Source organism: Jaculus jaculus, unplaced genomic scaffold (assembly GCF_020740685.1).
Source record: "Jaculus jaculus isolate mJacJac1 unplaced genomic scaffold, mJacJac1.mat.Y.cur mat_scaffold_46_1_974171_arrow_ctg1, whole genome shotgun sequence".
Taxonomy (NCBI): Eukaryota; Metazoa; Chordata; class Mammalia; order Rodentia; family Dipodidae; genus Jaculus; species Jaculus jaculus.
Genome location: NW_025423499.1, coordinates 888,698 through 909,037, shown reverse-complemented (window position 1 = coordinate 909,037; position 20,340 = coordinate 888,698). Strand labels below are relative to the sequence as shown.

At 37.2% G+C, this 20,340-nt stretch overlaps 1 protein-coding gene across 1 annotated transcript in view; it reads left to right on the top strand.

Annotated features, from left to right (window-relative positions):
* Positions 1 to 4,937: 4,937 nt before the first annotated feature.
* The window catches only part of LOC123457427 (vomeronasal type-2 receptor 116-like), a 30,009-nt gene continuing 14,606 nt past the window's right edge, over positions 4,938 to 20,340 (top strand). The window contains exon 1 of the mRNA XM_045141345.1: positions 4,938 to 5,024. Within this exon, the coding sequence (XP_044997280.1) occupies positions 4,938 to 5,024 (87 nt within the window). The remainder of the gene's footprint in view (positions 5,025 to 20,340) is intronic.

Genomic DNA, 20,340 nt, shown 5'->3' with positions numbered 1-20,340 from the left:
AGGTCATTGTGGATTTGAGGCCAACATGAGTCTTCAGGCTAAGCCTGGACTACAGTGAAACCCTATCTTGAAAATAAATAAACACTAAAATTATAATTTTCAGGAAGACAAATGAAACTAGCCAGTACTATATTAAGTTTAAGTAAATACACAAAGACAAATAGCACATGTTCTCTCTCATATGCAGATCCTAGCTTCTAATTTTTATATACATGTGTTATGAGAATGCATACATGTAGAGGCCATGAAGTAGAAAGTAGCTTATGAGAGGGAAAAGAGGTTTTAAGGAAGGGACACGGGGAGAGAAATAGAACATATAAAGTGTGAACATGGGAGGAGGAAGAGTGGATGTCGAAGTGGACAAGTGCTGACGAGGAACAGAGAGATGCAGAGAGGTTTAGAGGGAGAGAAATAGTAACCAAAATTAAATATGCCTGAAAATGCCTTATAAAAGAGTTACTATGTAAGCTAATTTATAAATAAAAGAAAGTGTAGCATAAGCATGAAACGAATAAGACATGTATATTTAAGTGCTATAGATAGAAATAAAACACTCAAAGAGCTAAGTACAGTTTGCAAGTAGGGAGACTACAAGCTGATAGTAGGAAACTGAAACCTCAGTCACAGGAAGTCAGACCCAAGAGATGAGAAAGTTTTCCTGGGTCTGGAAGTAGACACATCATCACCAGTCAAGCTTTAGATGAGAGTTCAGTTCCCGTCGTCACCTTAGATGTAGCCCAGCGATACGAGAGGAACAGAGAATTCTGGTAAGTCATGCCTAGATTCTTGCCACATAGAAACTGAGGGAATAAGTTTGTGTGGTTTTAGGTTACTAACTTGGGGATAACTTGTAATACATCCATGACACAGGTACATATTAACATGGCCTCAATAAAAAGAACATACAACAAATAAATTGTAAGCACAGATACACAAACAGACACTCACTAGGTAAACAGTTCAAAGATGGAACTTATCCACTGGGAAAGAAAACTGACAAATAAAAAATTAGTTGAGTAGAACTGAGCCTTTTCTGAGAAAATCTGTTCATATGTAGTTTTTTCTTAGTCTTAAAAGGTTACAAATGTTATTATGTAATGTACTTTGCTCACCCATCTCATAACTTGAAGAAATGTGTGTGGATAGAATATGACTTCCATGTCAAGTAAGTGGGGGTAAAACTCCACAGCATAGAGTCTTCACCATTGATCTGATTTTTCATCACAACTTACAGAACAACTAAAATACCACTTAATGTCCTCTCATTTCCACAGTGACTTTTCTACAAACTTTTAGCAATTTCCACTAACAATCTCAGAAGGTCATTGGCAATACTCGGATGCATTACATTTCCTCCCACTAAAAACACAACGTTCACTATCTGGATAAACCATGTATTGTTAGGAGCATATGTGTGTCCACAGTGTTAAGAACACATACTCTTTTAATGCTGCTTATTCAAATGAAGCTTTTTGCAGCATCCTTTTAGAAAATAGATCCAATTCATCTTAGCATGACCCTTTTACTTTACTATGAAATGATCTTTACCTTCTACCATAAAATGATCCATAGCTCAGTTTTATGCAAAAAAGGTCCTAAATAAATACTTCTTCAATTACCCAAGTTTACATCACTTTAGCACCAGGCTTATCTATTACAGGTACTAGATGGTAGATAGATGGATAGATAGATAGATAAATAGATAGATAGATAGATAGATAGATAGATAGATAGATAGATAGATAGATAGATGATAGATGGGTAGAGAGATAGGAACCATCTATCTAATGGTGGGAAATTTATATGTAGTCCAGAGAGGCTAATATCATGGTTTATCTATTTAGGCAATTTTTAGAATGTAGGGTCTCATTCTAGCCAAGGGTGATGTGGAATTTAACATGGTGGTTTCAGAGTCTTTTCAAAGTCAAGGCAATCCTCCTACTTCTGCTTTCTGAGTGTTGGAATTAAACACATGCACCACCACACCTGGCTACGTAGGTAAATTTTAAACAACACTTTAAGCACTATTAAGCTATAGCATTGTTTAGGCCAAACTGAAAATAAAAATTATTCATTCTTTCTTAAAATTAAACATACCTTTTAAAATTTTAAAATAAGAAAAATGAAGGAAATTAAACTCTAAGTGGAGATCTCAATTATTTACTTGTGAAGCTTTCCAATAAAAGCCCTATCATAAAAGTTGCACTTTTGGATCCTGAAATTCGGTTGTATCCATACTTTCGTGTACAAAGCATAATCTGTTACTTGGGAAAGAAACACAGCAGGAATGTTCTTATGTTAAAGTTCCCTATATGTATTTTAATTAGAAATGTTGTATTATCAGCTTTAAAACAGGAACATGGAGACTGACTATATGATCCAGGTGCTGATAAGTAGAGTTATGTTTAGCTTCCATAAATTACTAGGTTTAATATGCAGCACAAAAACCAAAAAAGAAGAAAAGAAAAAAGCAATGTGATAGACATTCCTGCACATACTTTGCAAAAATACCAAATGAATAAAAGATATGAGAAAAAAAAACTAGCTATTCCTGAATAAATCTACAAAAATATCTATTTTTTCAAAAGCTTAAAAATCAAGAATTCATGTTATTTCTGTGTCCCTGAACTTAATTCACAAGTGACCATGCCTTTACCAAATATTGTAAAGCTACCACAGAAAGATAATTTGTGACCCAAGTTGAAGCAAATGATATTTCTCTGCAACTCTGCTATTTTGCCATCTAGATTGACAGTGACGAACTCTTCTTTGCTATGTTGTAAATATTCAAACATTTTATGGACAATAACTGTTATGTTCTGTGCATGTAATTCTGTAAGGAAATTCTGGAGTCTACTTGATAAAGAGAAATAAAAACAGTATGATAAAACTATGTTTCACATCAATGAATTTCTTGATTATAATTTCATACTACTTTTATGTAAATCTTTTTACATGATCTGATCCACATCGTGTAAAAGTGACCAAGAAATGCAAATATTGCTGGAGATGTAGTTCAGTGGTACAGACTTGTGTGGGATATATCCGTAACAGCATACACACACACACACACACACACACACACACACACACACACACACACAAACACACACACATTTTAAAAATAGTTAATTTTGTTTTTCATGTTTTTAATTTATTTATTAGGGGGTGTGTGTGAGTGTGTGCTCACACATGCATATATGTGTGTGTGTGAACATACTTATACTTCTGGGCATTACTCGGCATCTTGTCACTCATGTCAGATATGTGTTCCACTTTTTGCAAACTGGCTTAAGCTTCTGCTTTGGAATGGTGCCTTGGGTTTGCAAGAAAGTATTTTTAATGCTGGCTTATTTCCCAGCCCCTAAAAATAGATTTTTAAAGCCAGGCATTTTGGCACTTGCCTTTAATCCCAGTACAGAGACCTCTTCCACCAGTTCTGAATTTATGGAGCTGTTTCAGACATGTTGTTTGTAAACTCAAAGATACATGTTATACAACCTTATGAGATAATCTATACCAAATTTAGTTATCACTCAAATACCTTGAATTTGCCATTTATAGAACTGAGAGACATTTGTGTTGAAAATTATATGGCCAGGGGACTTTTTGTTTAGCATTCACATATCCTTGCCTTCACTCTCACTGCATGTAGTAACAATGCCTTATAAAAGAGACACCCACCACAAGCAATATACAAATTCTTGCTATGCCATTATACTAAGGTTAAAAGTATCAAGGTGGCTTAGAGAGATGGCTTAGCCTAAGATACAGGTCTGATTCCCCAGTACCTACATAAGCTAGTTACAGCGGGGCGGGGACATGTGTCTGGAGTTTGTTTGCAGGGGCTAGGGGCCCTGGAATACCCATTCCCTTTTTCTTTGTTTCTTTCTTTTCTTCTTTCTTCCTTTCTTCCTATCTATCTATCTATCTTTTTTCTTTCTTTCTTTCTTCCACCATTCCTTCCTTTCTCTCTCTCTCTCTTTCTCGCTTTCTTTCTTTCTTCATTCTTTCCTTTCTCTCCCTTTCTTCTTTCCTTTCTTTCTTTCTTCCTTTCTTTCCTTTGTTCCTTCATTCCAACTTTCTTTCTATCTGCAATTTTGTTATCTCTTGCTCTCTGTCTCTCTCAAATAATTAAATATATTTTTTAAAGAAGCAGTGGCCTTGAGGATACAATACTGAAGTATCTTCTGTGGGGATTATTGAAACTTGTCACCACTCCCAAAAATTCAAGTACTTTTGTCAATGCACAACCAGATGAGTCTTAGAAAACTTTGAAGACAATGATTCTCAGACTCTCATTTACAAATTAGAGACTAATAAGTTCAAATAGTTACAGGAAAAATATCTAAGTCAACTTTGTACAACTAACTCTGTAAATAGTTAAACACACAAACACATATCCTATATCTGACAAAGAAGAACAGCAGTGTAATTATTTGTTACTGTCTCTTGGAGCCTTCTCATTTTTCTATGATGTCTACATAGACAAAGTTTTGTACATGCAAACTCATTCAATACAGATGGAGGATAAAAAACTTTCAACTCATTAAAATATGAATAAATGAATATGCCTAAATAAGTATGAAGTTAAACTTAAATATATATATTCAGGTAGCCCTCACTCAAGCCCAGGCTGACCTGGAATTCACTATGTAGTCTCAGAATGGTCTCAAACTCAAGATAATCTTCTTACTTCTGACTCCTCAGTGCTGGGATTAAAGGAATGTGTCATCATGCCTGACTCAATATTTGTATTTTAAATGTATTTATATTAAAAAAATTATAATCTTTTAAAAACTACAATTTTTTTCTGTTTAATACCTCTACTTTGTCTTAACACCAATGAGGGAAAAAATCATGATCGATAGACTTGGTGGTGCTTACCTTCAATCTCAGCATACAAACGTAAGATGCAGTAGAATAGCTGTGAGGTGATGGCTACTGGATCAGCACGAGATACTGACATCCCTAATGGACATCTGGAGGCCTGGGCAATAGGGAGAGTAGGGCCTGAGTGGAGGGTAAGTGGGGGGAGACACAAAACTGAACACAAGTGGACCTGGAACCATAGAATCATATAATGTTAAAACTAATGCCCATCAGCTGGCCTTTTAATATATTTTACAAAGTCAGCAGTGGAAAAAAATAACAAAGATTATGAGAAACCTTGTCAAAGAACAAATCAAAATATCAAAATCATCTGGGGCTATAGAAAGTTCAATGTCATAAATATTTACATCATTTTCAGAAGAGTTCTCTTATTTTTGCAAATACAAATGGAAAATTCCACCTGAAGTGCAGGTGCTATTATAATTCCTACAGAAGTACATTCAGTAATGAGAATCAGAACATCACTAAGCCCCTCATTTTATTATGCAAGAATTAGCCACCCTAATAATTCAGTTATACCTGATCTATACTAGAGTCTAGCTTCTCAGTTTTAAAGGTCAATGTCTGACAGAGCCATTATTATCCTCATGAAATGTGGAAACATGTATGCTCACAAATGAGCTAAACATTAATAATGTAAGAAAGACAATACCATAAAATTCACGAAAATGTTGAAGCAACAAAAGATATGAAAGAATTTTCTAAACATTTTTTTTCAGTTAATTCTTTAGAATCCAGATACGAGATGCTATTTAACTTGTTTTCAGTAGGCTGATGGTAACGTGTGAATTAAAAGATATGTTAACATAAATTACACTAAAGTTGGGACCCCAAAGGAAAAACCATTTTAATTGCTTACAGTATTACAAAAGAAATTTTATTAAATTCATTTAGAGAAGCCTAATTACTACTCAATTGAGTTAATGTATGAATTTATATAGGTACACATCACAATTTCATCCATGAAGAAAGATAATGGTTTAGTGGATTTATTACATAACTTCACTTCCTGACAACTTATGAAGATATTAAAGTCTTTCTTTTAATACATTAAAAGAAAGTAGAGGTTTTACCTAAAGCTCCACTGAGAACAGAGTGAAGAAGGATAAAATAAAATATATCTAGGAGAAACATTATGAATGTGTGTTTGCTCTATCACTCCATGTTGGCACTCCAGGTTTCCATCAGAGATGAGATTCATGAGCACAGAAAATGTCATGGTGAACAGAGATCTAGCAGAGTTAGCACTGATGAGGAACTGACAGGGGAGGGATGCTGACAGCCAGCTGAAGAGGCACTGCTAGGACCAATAGCCTGAAGGATGGTCCTCTACAGAGCCAGGCTAGAGAATTGAATAAAATGCACCCACTGCATGCCACCAATGAACATGAATTAGCTCATATTTTCCTAGGTTAGAAAGGTTCTTGCACTCCCAGAAACTGAAATGTCGTTGGAATTGTTCTCAAAGAGTTCAATATTTCTTTAAATAAAATAGCATGTAAGCAAGGCTTTGTGGCACACATATGCAAGCCCAACATTCAGGAGGTAGAGATCAGAACATTAGAAGTTGAAGAACATCCTTGCATATATAGTAAATTCCAGACCAGTGTACCTTATAGGAGGAGAGAGGAGAGGAAGGAGAGAGAAGAGAGACAGGGGAGAGAGGGGAAAGGAAAGAGGAAAAGAGAGGAGAGAGGTGAGAGGCAGGATAAAAAAGAGAGGACAAAGGGCAGAAAAGGGATATTATGAACAGGGAGATAGAAAGACGGGAGAGTGGGAGGGATATAGGGAAGGATGGAGAGAGATGAAGTAAGGAGAAAGGAAAAGAAAACTAATGCATATAAACATAGAAAGCACTAGAGTGATAAGCAAGTATGAATAATTGATGATGTAGCAAGGTGACCCACACTATTTTGGGAAAATTTAGGTATATGCATTTGAAAGTATGACAAAATTTATAGTTACCAAATCTGCAGATGATATGTAATGTATGGTAGACAGATACATTGATAGTTAAATAGAAGATTGATTGATAATGCACATCTCCAAGTGGAGGAAGAATTGAAAATTATAGCCACAAGCCTAATGTGACTAGACACGTGTTTCTTTATGTCTGTAGGATATGAACCTTTTCAACATGTTGGAGAAAAATGAATAGTATTTCATGAATGTGGATATGAGATACAATTCAGATTTTGATGTTTAAAAGAAGCTTCTTTGGAAAACAGCCAGATTATTAGTTTACACCTCACTATGTATGGTTGCTTTCAATCCACAACAGCAGAGGTAGGTAGAAGCAACAGACAACACTTGGACCACACAGCCTGAAGGGTTGTTCTGAACCTTCCCAGCATCTATTGAAATGGTTAAGAAAATTTTATTGAGGAGTCTTCACTTCATATACCTTTCATATGGAAAGTATTTGGACTAGCTGAGTCAATATGGGTCCATCAGCCACAAAACATGTATGACCCTTAAAGAGATTCATTTCTCCCTGTTGAGTCAATTTAGCCTTGGCAGAATAAGCGTTTTCATGAAAACTCTATGTAACTACATACTAAAGCTATTTTATATTATGGAGGAATTAAGTCATTTACTTAGCATAGTTTACATTTGACCATGTTTTTATAGAACTCCTAGGATTTTCAGGAGCTGAACTTGTAACCATGGTGCTGGAAGTCTGTGATAGTTGAATTCTACAGGGAGGTTTCCTCAACTACTGGCTTCCAAGTTATTACAAAAGTCCCAGCCAAGTGGCAGAATTTATATCCAGATGAATTCCCCCACATCAACAAAGAAACATTCTCCTAACAAGGAAGTCCTTTGTTTCTGGCTTTTGTTCTTCAGCATAGAGTCTCATGTAGCCCTTGAACTCATATAATTCCTGTATACCTTCACCTCCCAAGCACTGTAAACACAGGCATGCACCACCACACTGGGATAATAATACTTTATCAAGACTGGAGAGATGCTCTTCTAATAAGAGCACTTCCCAGACAGGCATGAAGATCTGAGTGTGACTGAAAACATCTGATCACAATTCCCTAGAGCCCACATAAACATCTGGGCATTGCCACACATGCTTGTGACCCATCCTAGTCCTGTTGTGCCAAGACCCCTAACCAAGAGCCAAGATCCCCGGTCACCCAGGAGTCACCCAGAGAACTGACACGGAAGCCGAGTCACTCGAATGTAAAAGCAGCATGTTTCTTTAATGCAAGCCTGGGCCTGGGTTCTGACCACACAGTCTGGCACAGCGATAGTGAGTGAGAAAGCCCTGACCCTCAGAGGGAAGGGGTTTATATAGAAAAAAATATCACTGTTTTAATATCATATTTCAACTTTTAAAATGATTGGTTCTAAGAGGACACACACAGGAATTTCAGAGAGGGCATGCGTGGGAACTCCAGCCTACTTATCTTAGGTCAGTAACTTGTTTGCAGAACAAATAAAAAACGAAATATATTGGGGGACATCTACTCAAACCACCACATTCTGCCCCTGGCCTCCAATAGATTTATAAGCATCATCCATTGTAAATTATACTCAGTTCACAATCAAGGGTCCCCACAGTCTTGACCAATTTAAGATACTAAGACCTGTAAAATCAAACAAGTTAAACACTTCTAACACCTTAACTCACAAAGTTAACATTTTCAACTAGTATAATGCATAGCACGGAGAGACTAAAACAATGCAAACTCAACCACCATGAAACAAATATCAAACTTCTGCAGTTTAAGTTCAATACAACAAGAAACTGACAGTCTCCAGATATTCCAATTTGCCCCTATAGCTGGGCAGAGTAGCCAGGGCACACTTCCATCCTAGACCAATGGTGCCCTCCATGGTAGCCCTTGACAGTCCTGGTATATCCAATATATTTTCAGGTCTCCACCCAAACCACGGTCCATCTTCCAAAGGCTCTTTCACCCTATTAGGCCATCAGGCCCTACATCATGGTACTTCTCAGCAGCAGTTCCTGGAACAGTGTGCAATTCACAACCACTCCTCACAACTTTCATGCTGCTGAAACCAATACCAGTTGTACAGGATTCAGCCATATTCTTAATTCAGGGACAAAACAAATCATAGCCTGAAAAGCAGGTTCCTTCTGCAGTCAACCCTTTCCAAGACTTTGCATTTCTATGGGAATCTTTTCTCAGCCATCCTTTCTGTGTTTTAATGCAAAGAAATTGGATGATCTTCCTTAAGATTGGTAATGTGTTGACAATAGCAGCTTGATTAACCTAAAACCAGTCTCTGTACCAGTGATTTTAACTTGCTTGAAGTTTTCCAGCTTAAAAATCTTAAATCCCTCAATCCAATATCTCTAGCCAAGCTCATCAGTCCATAACAAATAGAACCTTGATCAAACTCTCTGGGCCTCAGCAGCAGAACACAGCCAGCCCTTATGCCAGTAGCCTGGTTCCAACAAAGTCCTCTGTACTCTTTTCTTCCTCTTAGAAAGCACAATAATGAGTGCACTTAGCATTCTCAAACTCTCATCAGAATAGTCCACAAAACTTGGCTTAACACTCTAGAAGGCATCTTCAGTTGCAAGTACCAAGTCCATGTCTATTCCTCCAAAACAAAGTTTATGAAAGATCAACATCAACATGGTCAGGTTCAAATCTCCCCACTCCTCTGTACAAAGTTTTGTAGCCAACAGCTTCAGGTTCGCTGACATAAATTCCAGACCAGACATAGTTATGGACAAAGGGATATTTATTGAAGCTTACAGATCCAAGGGAAGTTCCATAAGTGGCAGAAGAAGCTGGCCTGCCTTCAGAGGTCCAAAGAGAAAGTGAGAGAGAGAGATAGAGAGAGAGAAAAAGAAAGAGAGAGAGAGAGAGGTGCACAAGCCTAAAAGCCAAAAGCCAAAAGCCACAGCCCACTTCAGGAACTCCAGCTAGGCACACTTTGCATAAGTTTAGATTGAAATCTGAAACCCACCACCCACCACCACATCTTAAGATCCACCCACTGACACTGCCTCCAGTCAGGTGGCTTCACATGCAAACTACAAACAAATTTAAAAAACTGAATATATTGTGGGACATCTATTCAAACCACCACAGATACCTGTGTGTACAAAGAGAAACTCCATCAGAAGGAAACAAACAGATGAGTGATGGAGGGGGAACAGTTCATACATGTGCATATATTACACACAACTCAACATGTGTTATATAGAATATCTATATTTTTCATTTCCAAAAGCTGTTATTCATCCCAGGAAGCTGTGTAAAAGAGGACCAATGCTCACACAACTCTCAAATCTGCAAATTTAAATCACTTTCCATAACTACCATTTTTCTATATAATACTATAGCATTCAAAACAACTTAATTCTGTCAGATTTTGTTAAAATATTAGAATTTTAATTCCATAACTACATTTTTGTCATGACTACTGAGCACTTGCTGAAATTGCCAACCTACCTTAAACATCCGAAGGTATATGTGCAAAGAATTTGCCATGACCTCAACAACCCTGACATAAAGTTTTTTGCAAAACATAGTATGGCTGCACTGTACTTGATTAGGAGCAATGAAATGGAACTTGTAAAATCACCAGAACAGCTGTTCTTCATACCATATCCCTAAGGCTAAAATAATGAAGGCTGAAGATGTTCCTTCGTGGTTATATTGCTTGCCAGCAAAGCCAGTGGACACACATTCAATTCCCCAGTATCCACATAAAGCTAGATGGCAATACATGAGTCTGGAGTTCCTTTGCAGTGGCTAGACCCTAGTGTTCCCATTCTCTCTTTCTCTGTCCCTCTTTCACTATTTGCTTCTCTCACATAAATAAATAAATAAATAATAAATTTTAAAGTTAAATAAAGCAATCATCAAGAATCTATTACTAATTTCTTACTTCCACTTTTCCCCCTGAGGGAGCCTCTTGCTCTAGCCCAGGCTGACCTGGAATTCACTATGCATTCTCATGCTCGTCTCTAAATCACAGCAAGTCTCCTCTTTTGGTTTCCAGAGTGCTGGGATAAAAGGCCACCATGCCTTGCTAACTTCTTTATTCTAATCTGCCAAAATATCACTAGGAAGTATGATCTCAAGTGAGCTTTTGTTTCTGCTTTGGGTTGGATTGTTTTGATATGATATGGGACTTTTAGTGATGGTATGGTGCTATATTTTTTGAAATAGAATCTCACTCTGTAGCCCAGTCTGTCTTGAACTTACTATGTATACCAATTCAGACCACCCAACTGATGGCAACCTGCTGGCCTCAGCCTCCCAAGTATTGGATGATAGGAATTAGCCATCCAAGCACAGCTTGGTTTTGATTTTCTGAGATGATCTCTCCTGGTATCTCTGGTTTGTGTCTAACTCATGATTCACCTGCCTAAGCCTAGCAAGTTTTGGATCAGAGGAATGGATGACTGTGCCCAACTCCAGAAACTATAAATGCCCACATAATATATTTTTAATGTCATGCATAACTTATGCAATCACCTAAAACAAATTTTGCAATTTTTGTTTTTGGTGCTCCTTTTGAGATAGGGTCTAGTTCTAGACCAGGCTGGCCTGGAATGCACTATGTAGTCTCAGGGAGCCTCAAATTCAGGGAGGTTCTCCACATCTGCTTAAAGTGCTGGGATAAAAACTGTATACCATTGCACCTGGCTATGATTTCTTGATTTTGGTGACACACACACACACACACACACACACACAGAGAGAGAGAGAGAGAGAGAGAGAGACACAATTATTGCTAGAAAAACTGAAAAGAAGCAAAAGTTTAAATCAGTAATAGACAATTTCACCTCCTAATATTAAGGTAAAATCTTATTTTTTTCCATCATGAAAAAACATGCTACAAGTATTCTGAGGACAGCGAAGAACACAGGAGCATGCTTGTCATAAAACGATGTTACTGCTCTCCTTGCCTGATCATTTGTTCTTTAAACCTCATAATAATAAAAAGGAAAATGTATAGGTTTGTCTCTTACTTATCTAAAAATCATCCTTTCTTGAGATACCATGATTTTAGATAACAGAAATATTTATTTGGAAACTTTAAAATAAAAGTTTCACTTATGTTTGTTCCCTGAGACAAGATCTCTCCCGGAAACTGGAGGTTGCTGGTTTTGGCTAGGGCTGACAGTCAAGGCTCAGTGATTTTCCTGTCAAAGCTCACCTCAGTTCTGGGGTTACAGAGCCATACCTGGCTTTTACCTTGGGTCTGGTGTCTGAACTGAAGTGCTTATGTTTATACAGCAAACACTCTTAGCCACTGAGCCACTTCTACAACATTCCAGCCTTTTTTCTTCATAATATTTTATTTATCAAATCTGTATTTAGAACAAGGATCTGAATGTGGTTTCAAAAGTTTTATTGGCATGCAGTCATACCCATTAGTGTTTTGTATTGCCACCTTCATTAAATAAGAGCATAGTGGAGTGGCTTTGACTAAGATCATCTGTTCTCTTAAGGAATAATTTGAGTAATTGACCCTCAACCGAATGTCTACTCTGTCCCCACTAAAAAGTATTTGTGTTACAGTCATGGATACACATCCACAGTGTGATGTGGAGATACTGGAAATATCTATCTAGATGTCACCAGAGAGCACTGTCTTAAAATGTCAATGTTAAATATTCTACTGTGTTGGAAAACAATAAATTTGCATGACAGATTCTGCTTGTGAAGATGATTTTGAATAGAAATGGTAGTTACTATGGAATCTTGAGAAAAGTAACTGAATTATAAATCTATGTTAAATATATGTAATCTGTGCATTGTCCAGGGAAGTGGTCCCTGAGCCACAGTTGGTATGCTGATCATCAAGGTTTTTCTTATGGTCTTTTTTGTTCCACAGTACGGTCTGTCTCTCTAGCCCAGGCTGACCTGAAATTCACTATGTAGTCTCAGAGTAGCCTTGGACTCGTGACTATAAGCCTTCCTCTGCCTCCCAAGTCCTAGTATGAAAGGTGTACACCACTACACCTGGCTCTCATGGTCTTTTTTGAAGAGGATTACACAATTTACAATACTTTCAATTACAAAAGCAATAATTTAAAAAGTGTTATACACACGTGCTTAACATCTGCCTGTGAAGAGAACATGAGGGTAATGTGGGATACCCGCTAATGTTCCAACATTTACATCATGGGAATTCCAGAAGGGTAGAAATTCATATCAAAGGAATGGAGAACTTATTCAACAGAATAATTTAAGAAAACATTTCAACTCTTTCAAAAAAAAAGGCCCAAAAAGATACAAGAAGCTAAAAGAACTCCAAATAGATTGTACCAAAGGAGAAAATCTCCAAGACATATTGTCATTAAGACTTTAAACATGGACATGAAATAGAAAGTCCTAAAGGCAGCTAGGGAAAAACAATACATCATATTTAAAGGTAACACCATCAGAATCACTTCAGACATCTCAATGGAAACCCAGAATGCCAGAGGGGCCTGGAATGGAGCACTGCAAACTCTAAGAACCTATCATTTCCAAGCCAAACTACTCTACCCAGGAAAAGTATCCCTAGTAATAGATGGTGAAAGAAAAGCCTTCCATGACAAAACTGAAGTTATAACTATATGAACATCAAAACAAACATACAGAGAATTTCAGGAATTTCTTCATACAAGAGAATCAAACAATGACACACAAATCCATATAAGAAGCAGATACCAATAAGCAAACTCAGAGAAGGTGCAAAAAACTTCAAAGTCCATGTAAACACTCAGCCACATATACCAACACAATATGGCAGAGATCAAATCAAATCTCAAAGTCATTACCATAAATATTAACAGCCTTAATTCAGCCATCAAGCCTACAGGATGGTTCAGAAAATTAGACCCCTCAATCTGTTGTCTTCAAAAAACCCACCTCACCATTAAAAACAGAAATCTCTTCGGGGTGAAAGGGTGGAAAAAAATATTCCAAACACATGGGGATAAGAAAAAAGCAGGCGTTGTTACATTAATACCAGATAAAATAGACTTCAAGCCAAAAATAATCAAAAAACACATACAAGGCCACTTCATATTTATCAAAGGAATGCTCTATCAAGAGGATATCACAACCAAAAATCATTATGCACCAAACACAGGGGCACCACATTTCATAAAACTAAACTTACTTGACAATAACACAGAAATAACCAACAAAACCATCATAGTTGGGGATTTCAATAAATCACTATGAGCAATAGACACACCATCCAAACAGAAACTCAACAGGGTAGTAAAAGAGCTCAACCAAACCATAGATCACTTAGACCTACCAGACATCTACAGAACATTCCATCCCAAATCCACAAACTACACATTCGTCTCAACATCCATAGAACATTATCTAAAAGAGATCATACACTAGTTCAGAAAGCCTGCCTCCATATATTTAGGAAGGTTGATATAATTCCCTGCATGATATCAGATCACAATACTATATTGCTAGAAATTAACAACAAAAGGCCCATCAAGAATCACACTGGCTCCTGGAAACTGAACAGCACAATTTTTAAAAATAAATGGATAGTGGACAAAATTAAAAGAATGTGAAATTTCTAGAAATGAATGACAATGAGAACACAACATGGCAAATCTTATGGGACAGAATGAAGGCAGTCCTCAGGAGAAAATTCATACCACTAAATGCCTTCATAACAAAGACAAGGGGATCCTAATTCAATAACCTAACCACACACATAAAGGCACTGGAAAAGCAAGAAGAATCCAACCCAAAAACTCCAGAAAGAAAGAAATAATTAAGATCAGAGCAGAAATGAATGAATTGGATACTGAGAAAACAATTATGAAAATCGACAAAACAAAGAGCTGGTTCTTTGAAAAAATGAACAAGATTGACAAACCCATGGGCAATTTGATCAAGCAAAACAAGACACGCTTCAAAGTAACAAAATTCAAAATGAAAAAGGAGATATCACAACAGACATACATGAAATTGGGGGAATCATCAGGATTTATTTCAAAAATCTCTACTCCAAAAAACTGGATAATATGGATAAAATGGCTAAATTCCTCAACACATACCATCTACTAAAGCTAAACACAGAGCAGATGAATCACCTAAATAAACCTATCACACTCATCGAGATTGAAAAAGTAATAAAAAATAACCTCCCCAAAAAGAAGAGTCCAGGACCAGATGGCTTCTCAGCTGAATTTTGTCAATCCTTTTTGGAAGAACTCAAACCAAAGATTCTCAAACTGTGTCCCAACACCTTCGATGAAGCTAGTATCACTCTAATGCAAAACCAGGCAGAGGTGCCACAAGAAAAGAAAACTACCAGCCTATTTCCATGATGAATTTAGACTCAAAGAACCTGACCAAAATCGCTGCAAACCAAATCCAACAACACATCAAAAGCATTATCCACCTTGATCCAGCGGGATTCCTCCCAGGAACACAGGGGTGGTGGTTCAACATACAGAAATCTGTCAATGTAATGCACCACATAAACAAGGTTAAACACAAAAACCACATGATCATTTCAAGAGATTCAGAAAAGGCCTTTGACAAAATACAACACCACTTCATGATCAAAACATTGGAGAGAATTGGCATGGTCCTTTCATATCCTTACATAATAAAGGCAATATACTAAGCTCCTAAGGCCCAAATAATACTCAATGGAGAGAGACTGGAGGAATTCCCATTGAGATCAAGAACAAGACAGGGGTGTCCACTCTCACCTCTGCTCTTCAATACAGTACTGGAAGTTCTAGTTCAAACAATAAGACAGGACAAACAAATAAGAGGGATACATTTTGGAAAGGAAGAAGTTAAGTTAGCTATATTCACTGACGACATGATTGCATATGTAAGAGACACGAGAGACTCTATCCCAAAACTCTTGAAGGTGATTAACTCCTATAGCAAATTAGCAGGATACAAAAACAATGCACAAAAATCAATAGCCTTTATATATACAAATGAAAAGATACAGAGAAAGAAATAAGGGACATGGTTCCATTTTAATAGCAACTACAACAACAATACCATGGAATAACGTTAACCAGGGAAGTGAAAGATCTATACAATGAAAACATAAAAACACTCAAAAAAGAAATAGAGGAGTACTTGAGAAAATGGAAAGACCAACCATGCTCCCCATCCTCCTGGATAGACAGAATTAAGATTGTGAAGATGGTAATCCTATCAAAGGCAATATACAGACTTAATGCAATTCCCATTAAAATCCCAGTATTTTTCTTCACAGAGAGAGAAAAAAATGATCTCAAAGTTTATATGGAAAGACATAAGGCCTCAGATACCCAGGCATATCCTAAGCAAAAATAATACCTCTGGAGGCATCACCATACCTGATCTAATTCTATATTATAAAGCCATAGTAATAAAAACAGCATGGCATTGGCATAAAAACAGGAGTATTGACCAGTGGAATAGAATTGAGCACCTGGACTTTGGGTGAAGTAACTATAACTACTTGATAATTTGACAAAGGTCATAAAAATATAGGCTGGAAAAAAGAGAGCATCTTCAACAATTGGTGCTGGACAAACTGGATAACCATATGTAGTAATGATAACAGAAGACTATTTGGGGGAATGCATTAGTCTAAAAGGAGCTGGGAGATGGAAACTGATATAAAAATTGGCATTAAAAAACAAGATGACAAATTCCATCATTCATATGAAAAGTATAAATAAACATATATGACATGAATGGCATGAGCAATATTTCAGGTAAGGAAAGGATATGGTAAGTATTCGGTAAGGGATAAACATAGGTGATGGAAGAGCATCAAGCTCAAATTTCAATGTCATAAAATTAATAATTTCATGTATAAGTACTTCCTGTTCCATGTTAACTAAATATGAAAGCAGGATCTTAACTTTTGCCTCAGCTAATTATCCAAGTACTTTGAGAGAAACGTGTTTTCTGGTTTGTTTGTTTGTTTTTTTTTTTTTTTGGTGCAGAGGCCTTGAAGTTGTGACAGACAGCTTATTGTGGATAGCAACTGGTTTCTGGTTCTGAGGGTTACAGGCCCATGGTAACAAAAAGAAGAAGAACAACAACAAAAATAAGGTAATGCTTCATCCTATCATCTCTGGGGCCCTTCTTTTCAGATGGTCACCCCATGTTCCTATTGAAGGTTATATCCTTTACTTGACTTCCAGGGATAATTTTTTGATTTAGTTTTGTGTTTTTTCACCCAAACCTCACCTATCTTATCCTTCCTCTCCCCCTAAAACTTTCTAACCCTAATGTCTGGGCTATGAGTGGCCTATCAGCTATGTTGACAACTGAAGCTGTTCCAGATTAGGAACCAGTAATGAGTGAGAACATGCAAAGATTTTTTTTGTTTGTTTGTTTTTTCTTACTGTGATTGTGTGTGTTCACATGGTTGAGCAGATATTTCTGTAATGAGACTAGGACATTTTAGATAGATGTCCAATAAGAGAATAACTGGGTTTCTTGGTAGCTCTATGTGCTTCTTTTCAGGAAAGTCCATATTGATTTCCATAGTGGTTGTACAAGTTTAAATTCCCACAAACAGTGAATGAGGATCATTTTCTTCCGTATCCTCACCATTTGTTTTCACTTGATGTTTTACTGATCATTATTGTTACTGTAGTAAGGTGGAATCTCATAGTTGTTTGAATTCAAAGACACTATATGCTGCTGACACAGAGCATAAAGTGTCCTGTATAGAATCTGGAATAGAGCCAATACTCAGGCAGTTATCCTGTCCAGAGCAGGAAAGTACTTCCTGAACTACTGGGGGAAAGTGACCAACAATGGTCTGAGCAACCAGTTGTCTAAGCTAGTCAGAAGCAAACACCCTGATATGATGTACACTCCAGTGCTATAGTGGCACACAGGCTTGGTAGGTAATCAGTAGTTTTAGTTTTGGCTAAGGGATCCACTCACTGTAAATGAACCCATATCTGGAATTGAGAACCAGATAACAATCCTATAGATCAAACATTATGCTTTCCAGTGTCAAGATCTCATGAGTCTTTGGTTAAAAGAGGGGTTGCATACATCAATTTGTCCTTGAATTAATAATGCTTATCACATTTAAACTATACTGACTCATTTTCAATTGGAGAATCTTCTTTGTTAGAAGGCAGGGGGACACTAGGAGATGAGCTACCCCTTGTATGTCAGATGAAAAGCCAAAGGAATTGAGATGAGCAAGAATGCTACTTCCATAGTGAACCTGATAACCAGCACTAGGGTGAAGGAGATAGAATCTGAGGATATTCAATACCTACCAAAGCAGAGATCTAGAGGCTCCTAAGAACTTTTCACTGTAGTAGATTTAACACCTAACCAAAATGGCTAAGGATATTTTGTGGAAGGTTGGGCACAAAGATTGTAAGATACACATGTTGGAACATCATGAAAGGCACTCCCACCCCCCCCCAAAAAAAAACCTCTGACTGCTGCTCCCACAATGCATATCACACAACCCATGGGGAATACCTGAAACCCCATGTAAGAAGGCCCCCAGAGAAACGGGGGAAAGAATGAAGGATAAGAGGGAACAAATACATGGTGTACACACAAAAATATGTTGTTAATTAAGAAGATTTATATATAAAACAATAAAAACTGTAATGATGACAGTAAATGCTAATTATAATATGCTCAACACTGTTCACAGAAATTTTATTTTCTGTCCTCAAGGATGAGTGAGAACATACAAAGATTTTTGTTTGTGTGTTTATCTTCCTGTGATTGTGTGTGTTTACATGGTTGAGTAGATTATTTCTGTAGTGAGACTTGGGACTTTTTAGGATACATGTCCAATAAGGGAATAACCGGGTTTCTTGGTAGCTCTATGTTCTTCCCATTCATGGCTGATTCTCCTTATTTTGTATGCACCTGCCTCTCATAATTCTCCAGGATCATTCTTTTCATATATATAATCAGTGAGTAATGATTTTTTGTTTGCTTTTTTTTCAAGTTAGGGTCTTTCTCTAGCCCAAGCAGACCTGGAATTCATTATGTACTCTCAGAATCAACTTGAACTCATGAAAATCCTCCTAACATTGAGTGTCAAGTGCTGAGAAGAAATGCATGTGCCACCAAACCCAGCTAACAATGTGAAAATATTAATTAGATTTGAAATAAGGAAATAAATCAGGACAGTTGAGCGTTATTTCATGTCCCAAGATCAATCTCTCAAGTCACAAGAAAGAAATTACCTAAATTTATGCAAATTTCTACACAGCTCATATTAATAAAAACCAGGCTCTGCATCATACACTCATATACTTATATAATTTTTTTTTGTTTATTTGAGAGAGAGAATGAAACAGAGGAAGAGAGGGAGAGAAAGAGAAAGAATGGGCAGGCCCTTGGGTCCAGCCACTGAAAAGGAACTGCAGATGCACGTGCCACCTTGTGCTTACATGTGTCCTGGGGAATCAAACTGAGGACCTTTGACTGTGCAGACAAGCACCTTAACCACTAAGCCATGTGTCCAGACCCTCACACTTATTTATTTACTATCCAACTGGAATACATAATGTGAAAGCAACAACAAAAAATAATTCCTTACTTAGGTGGTGGAAGTGGACTGTACAAACATAAAATAAAAATTCTGTGTGGAATCCTGTAATGAGGTAAAAACAATGTTAAATATGAGAATCTGAGTCATCAGAGCTTATTACTCTGTGGGAACTGAGGAACAAGGATGTAGGTCATGTGTCAGAACTAAAGTATGAAGCTTAATGTCTGCATCGTTATGGGGAGACTAGCTGGCAATCCTGGACTTTCCATGATTGTTTTCTGTGTTGTGTCCTCAGACAATGGAAAACATGGGGTCGTGGGACATTACAAGCATGAAACTGTTATGAGCAGTGCATGGACCTCACATTAAATGCTATGATGCTGATGGAAGTGAGGTATGTGAGGATCTCTCCACTGCTTGAACAATGCTGTCCATACCTTCATGAGCTATGATAAGCAGGAAACCTTTCTGACCTTTTCACATTACATCTTGACTTGGAAACTCCAATGCAATCCACTTAGATGATTTCAGGTCCTGTTCATCCAAATGGAATTCTGAAATTAGTTTGAAAACAACTATGCTCAGGAGATTATCCCCATGATATTCATGCCTGGAGATACATGAACTCATAGCACCTGAAGCAAAAGATGATGCTCACAACATGTTTTTCAACTCATTGTTATGACCTTGATGTAGAACTCCGATGCAGAGCCCCAGGGCTGTGTTCTGTACTCATCAGGGAAGGAAGGCAAAGACAACAAAGATAGAAATTAGGGATATAAATATCTCCTCTAGTCAGCAATAGTAGTAAGGATGGATACACACACATAAACAGGCATATGCGATGTGTGTATCTACCTGATGCTGCCTATTACATTAGAGCTCAGACTATGAGTTTTAAGACATGGGGAAGCTAATCATTTTCATTTTTGTCTTGTTTCTTCCAATGCTTTCTGTCCT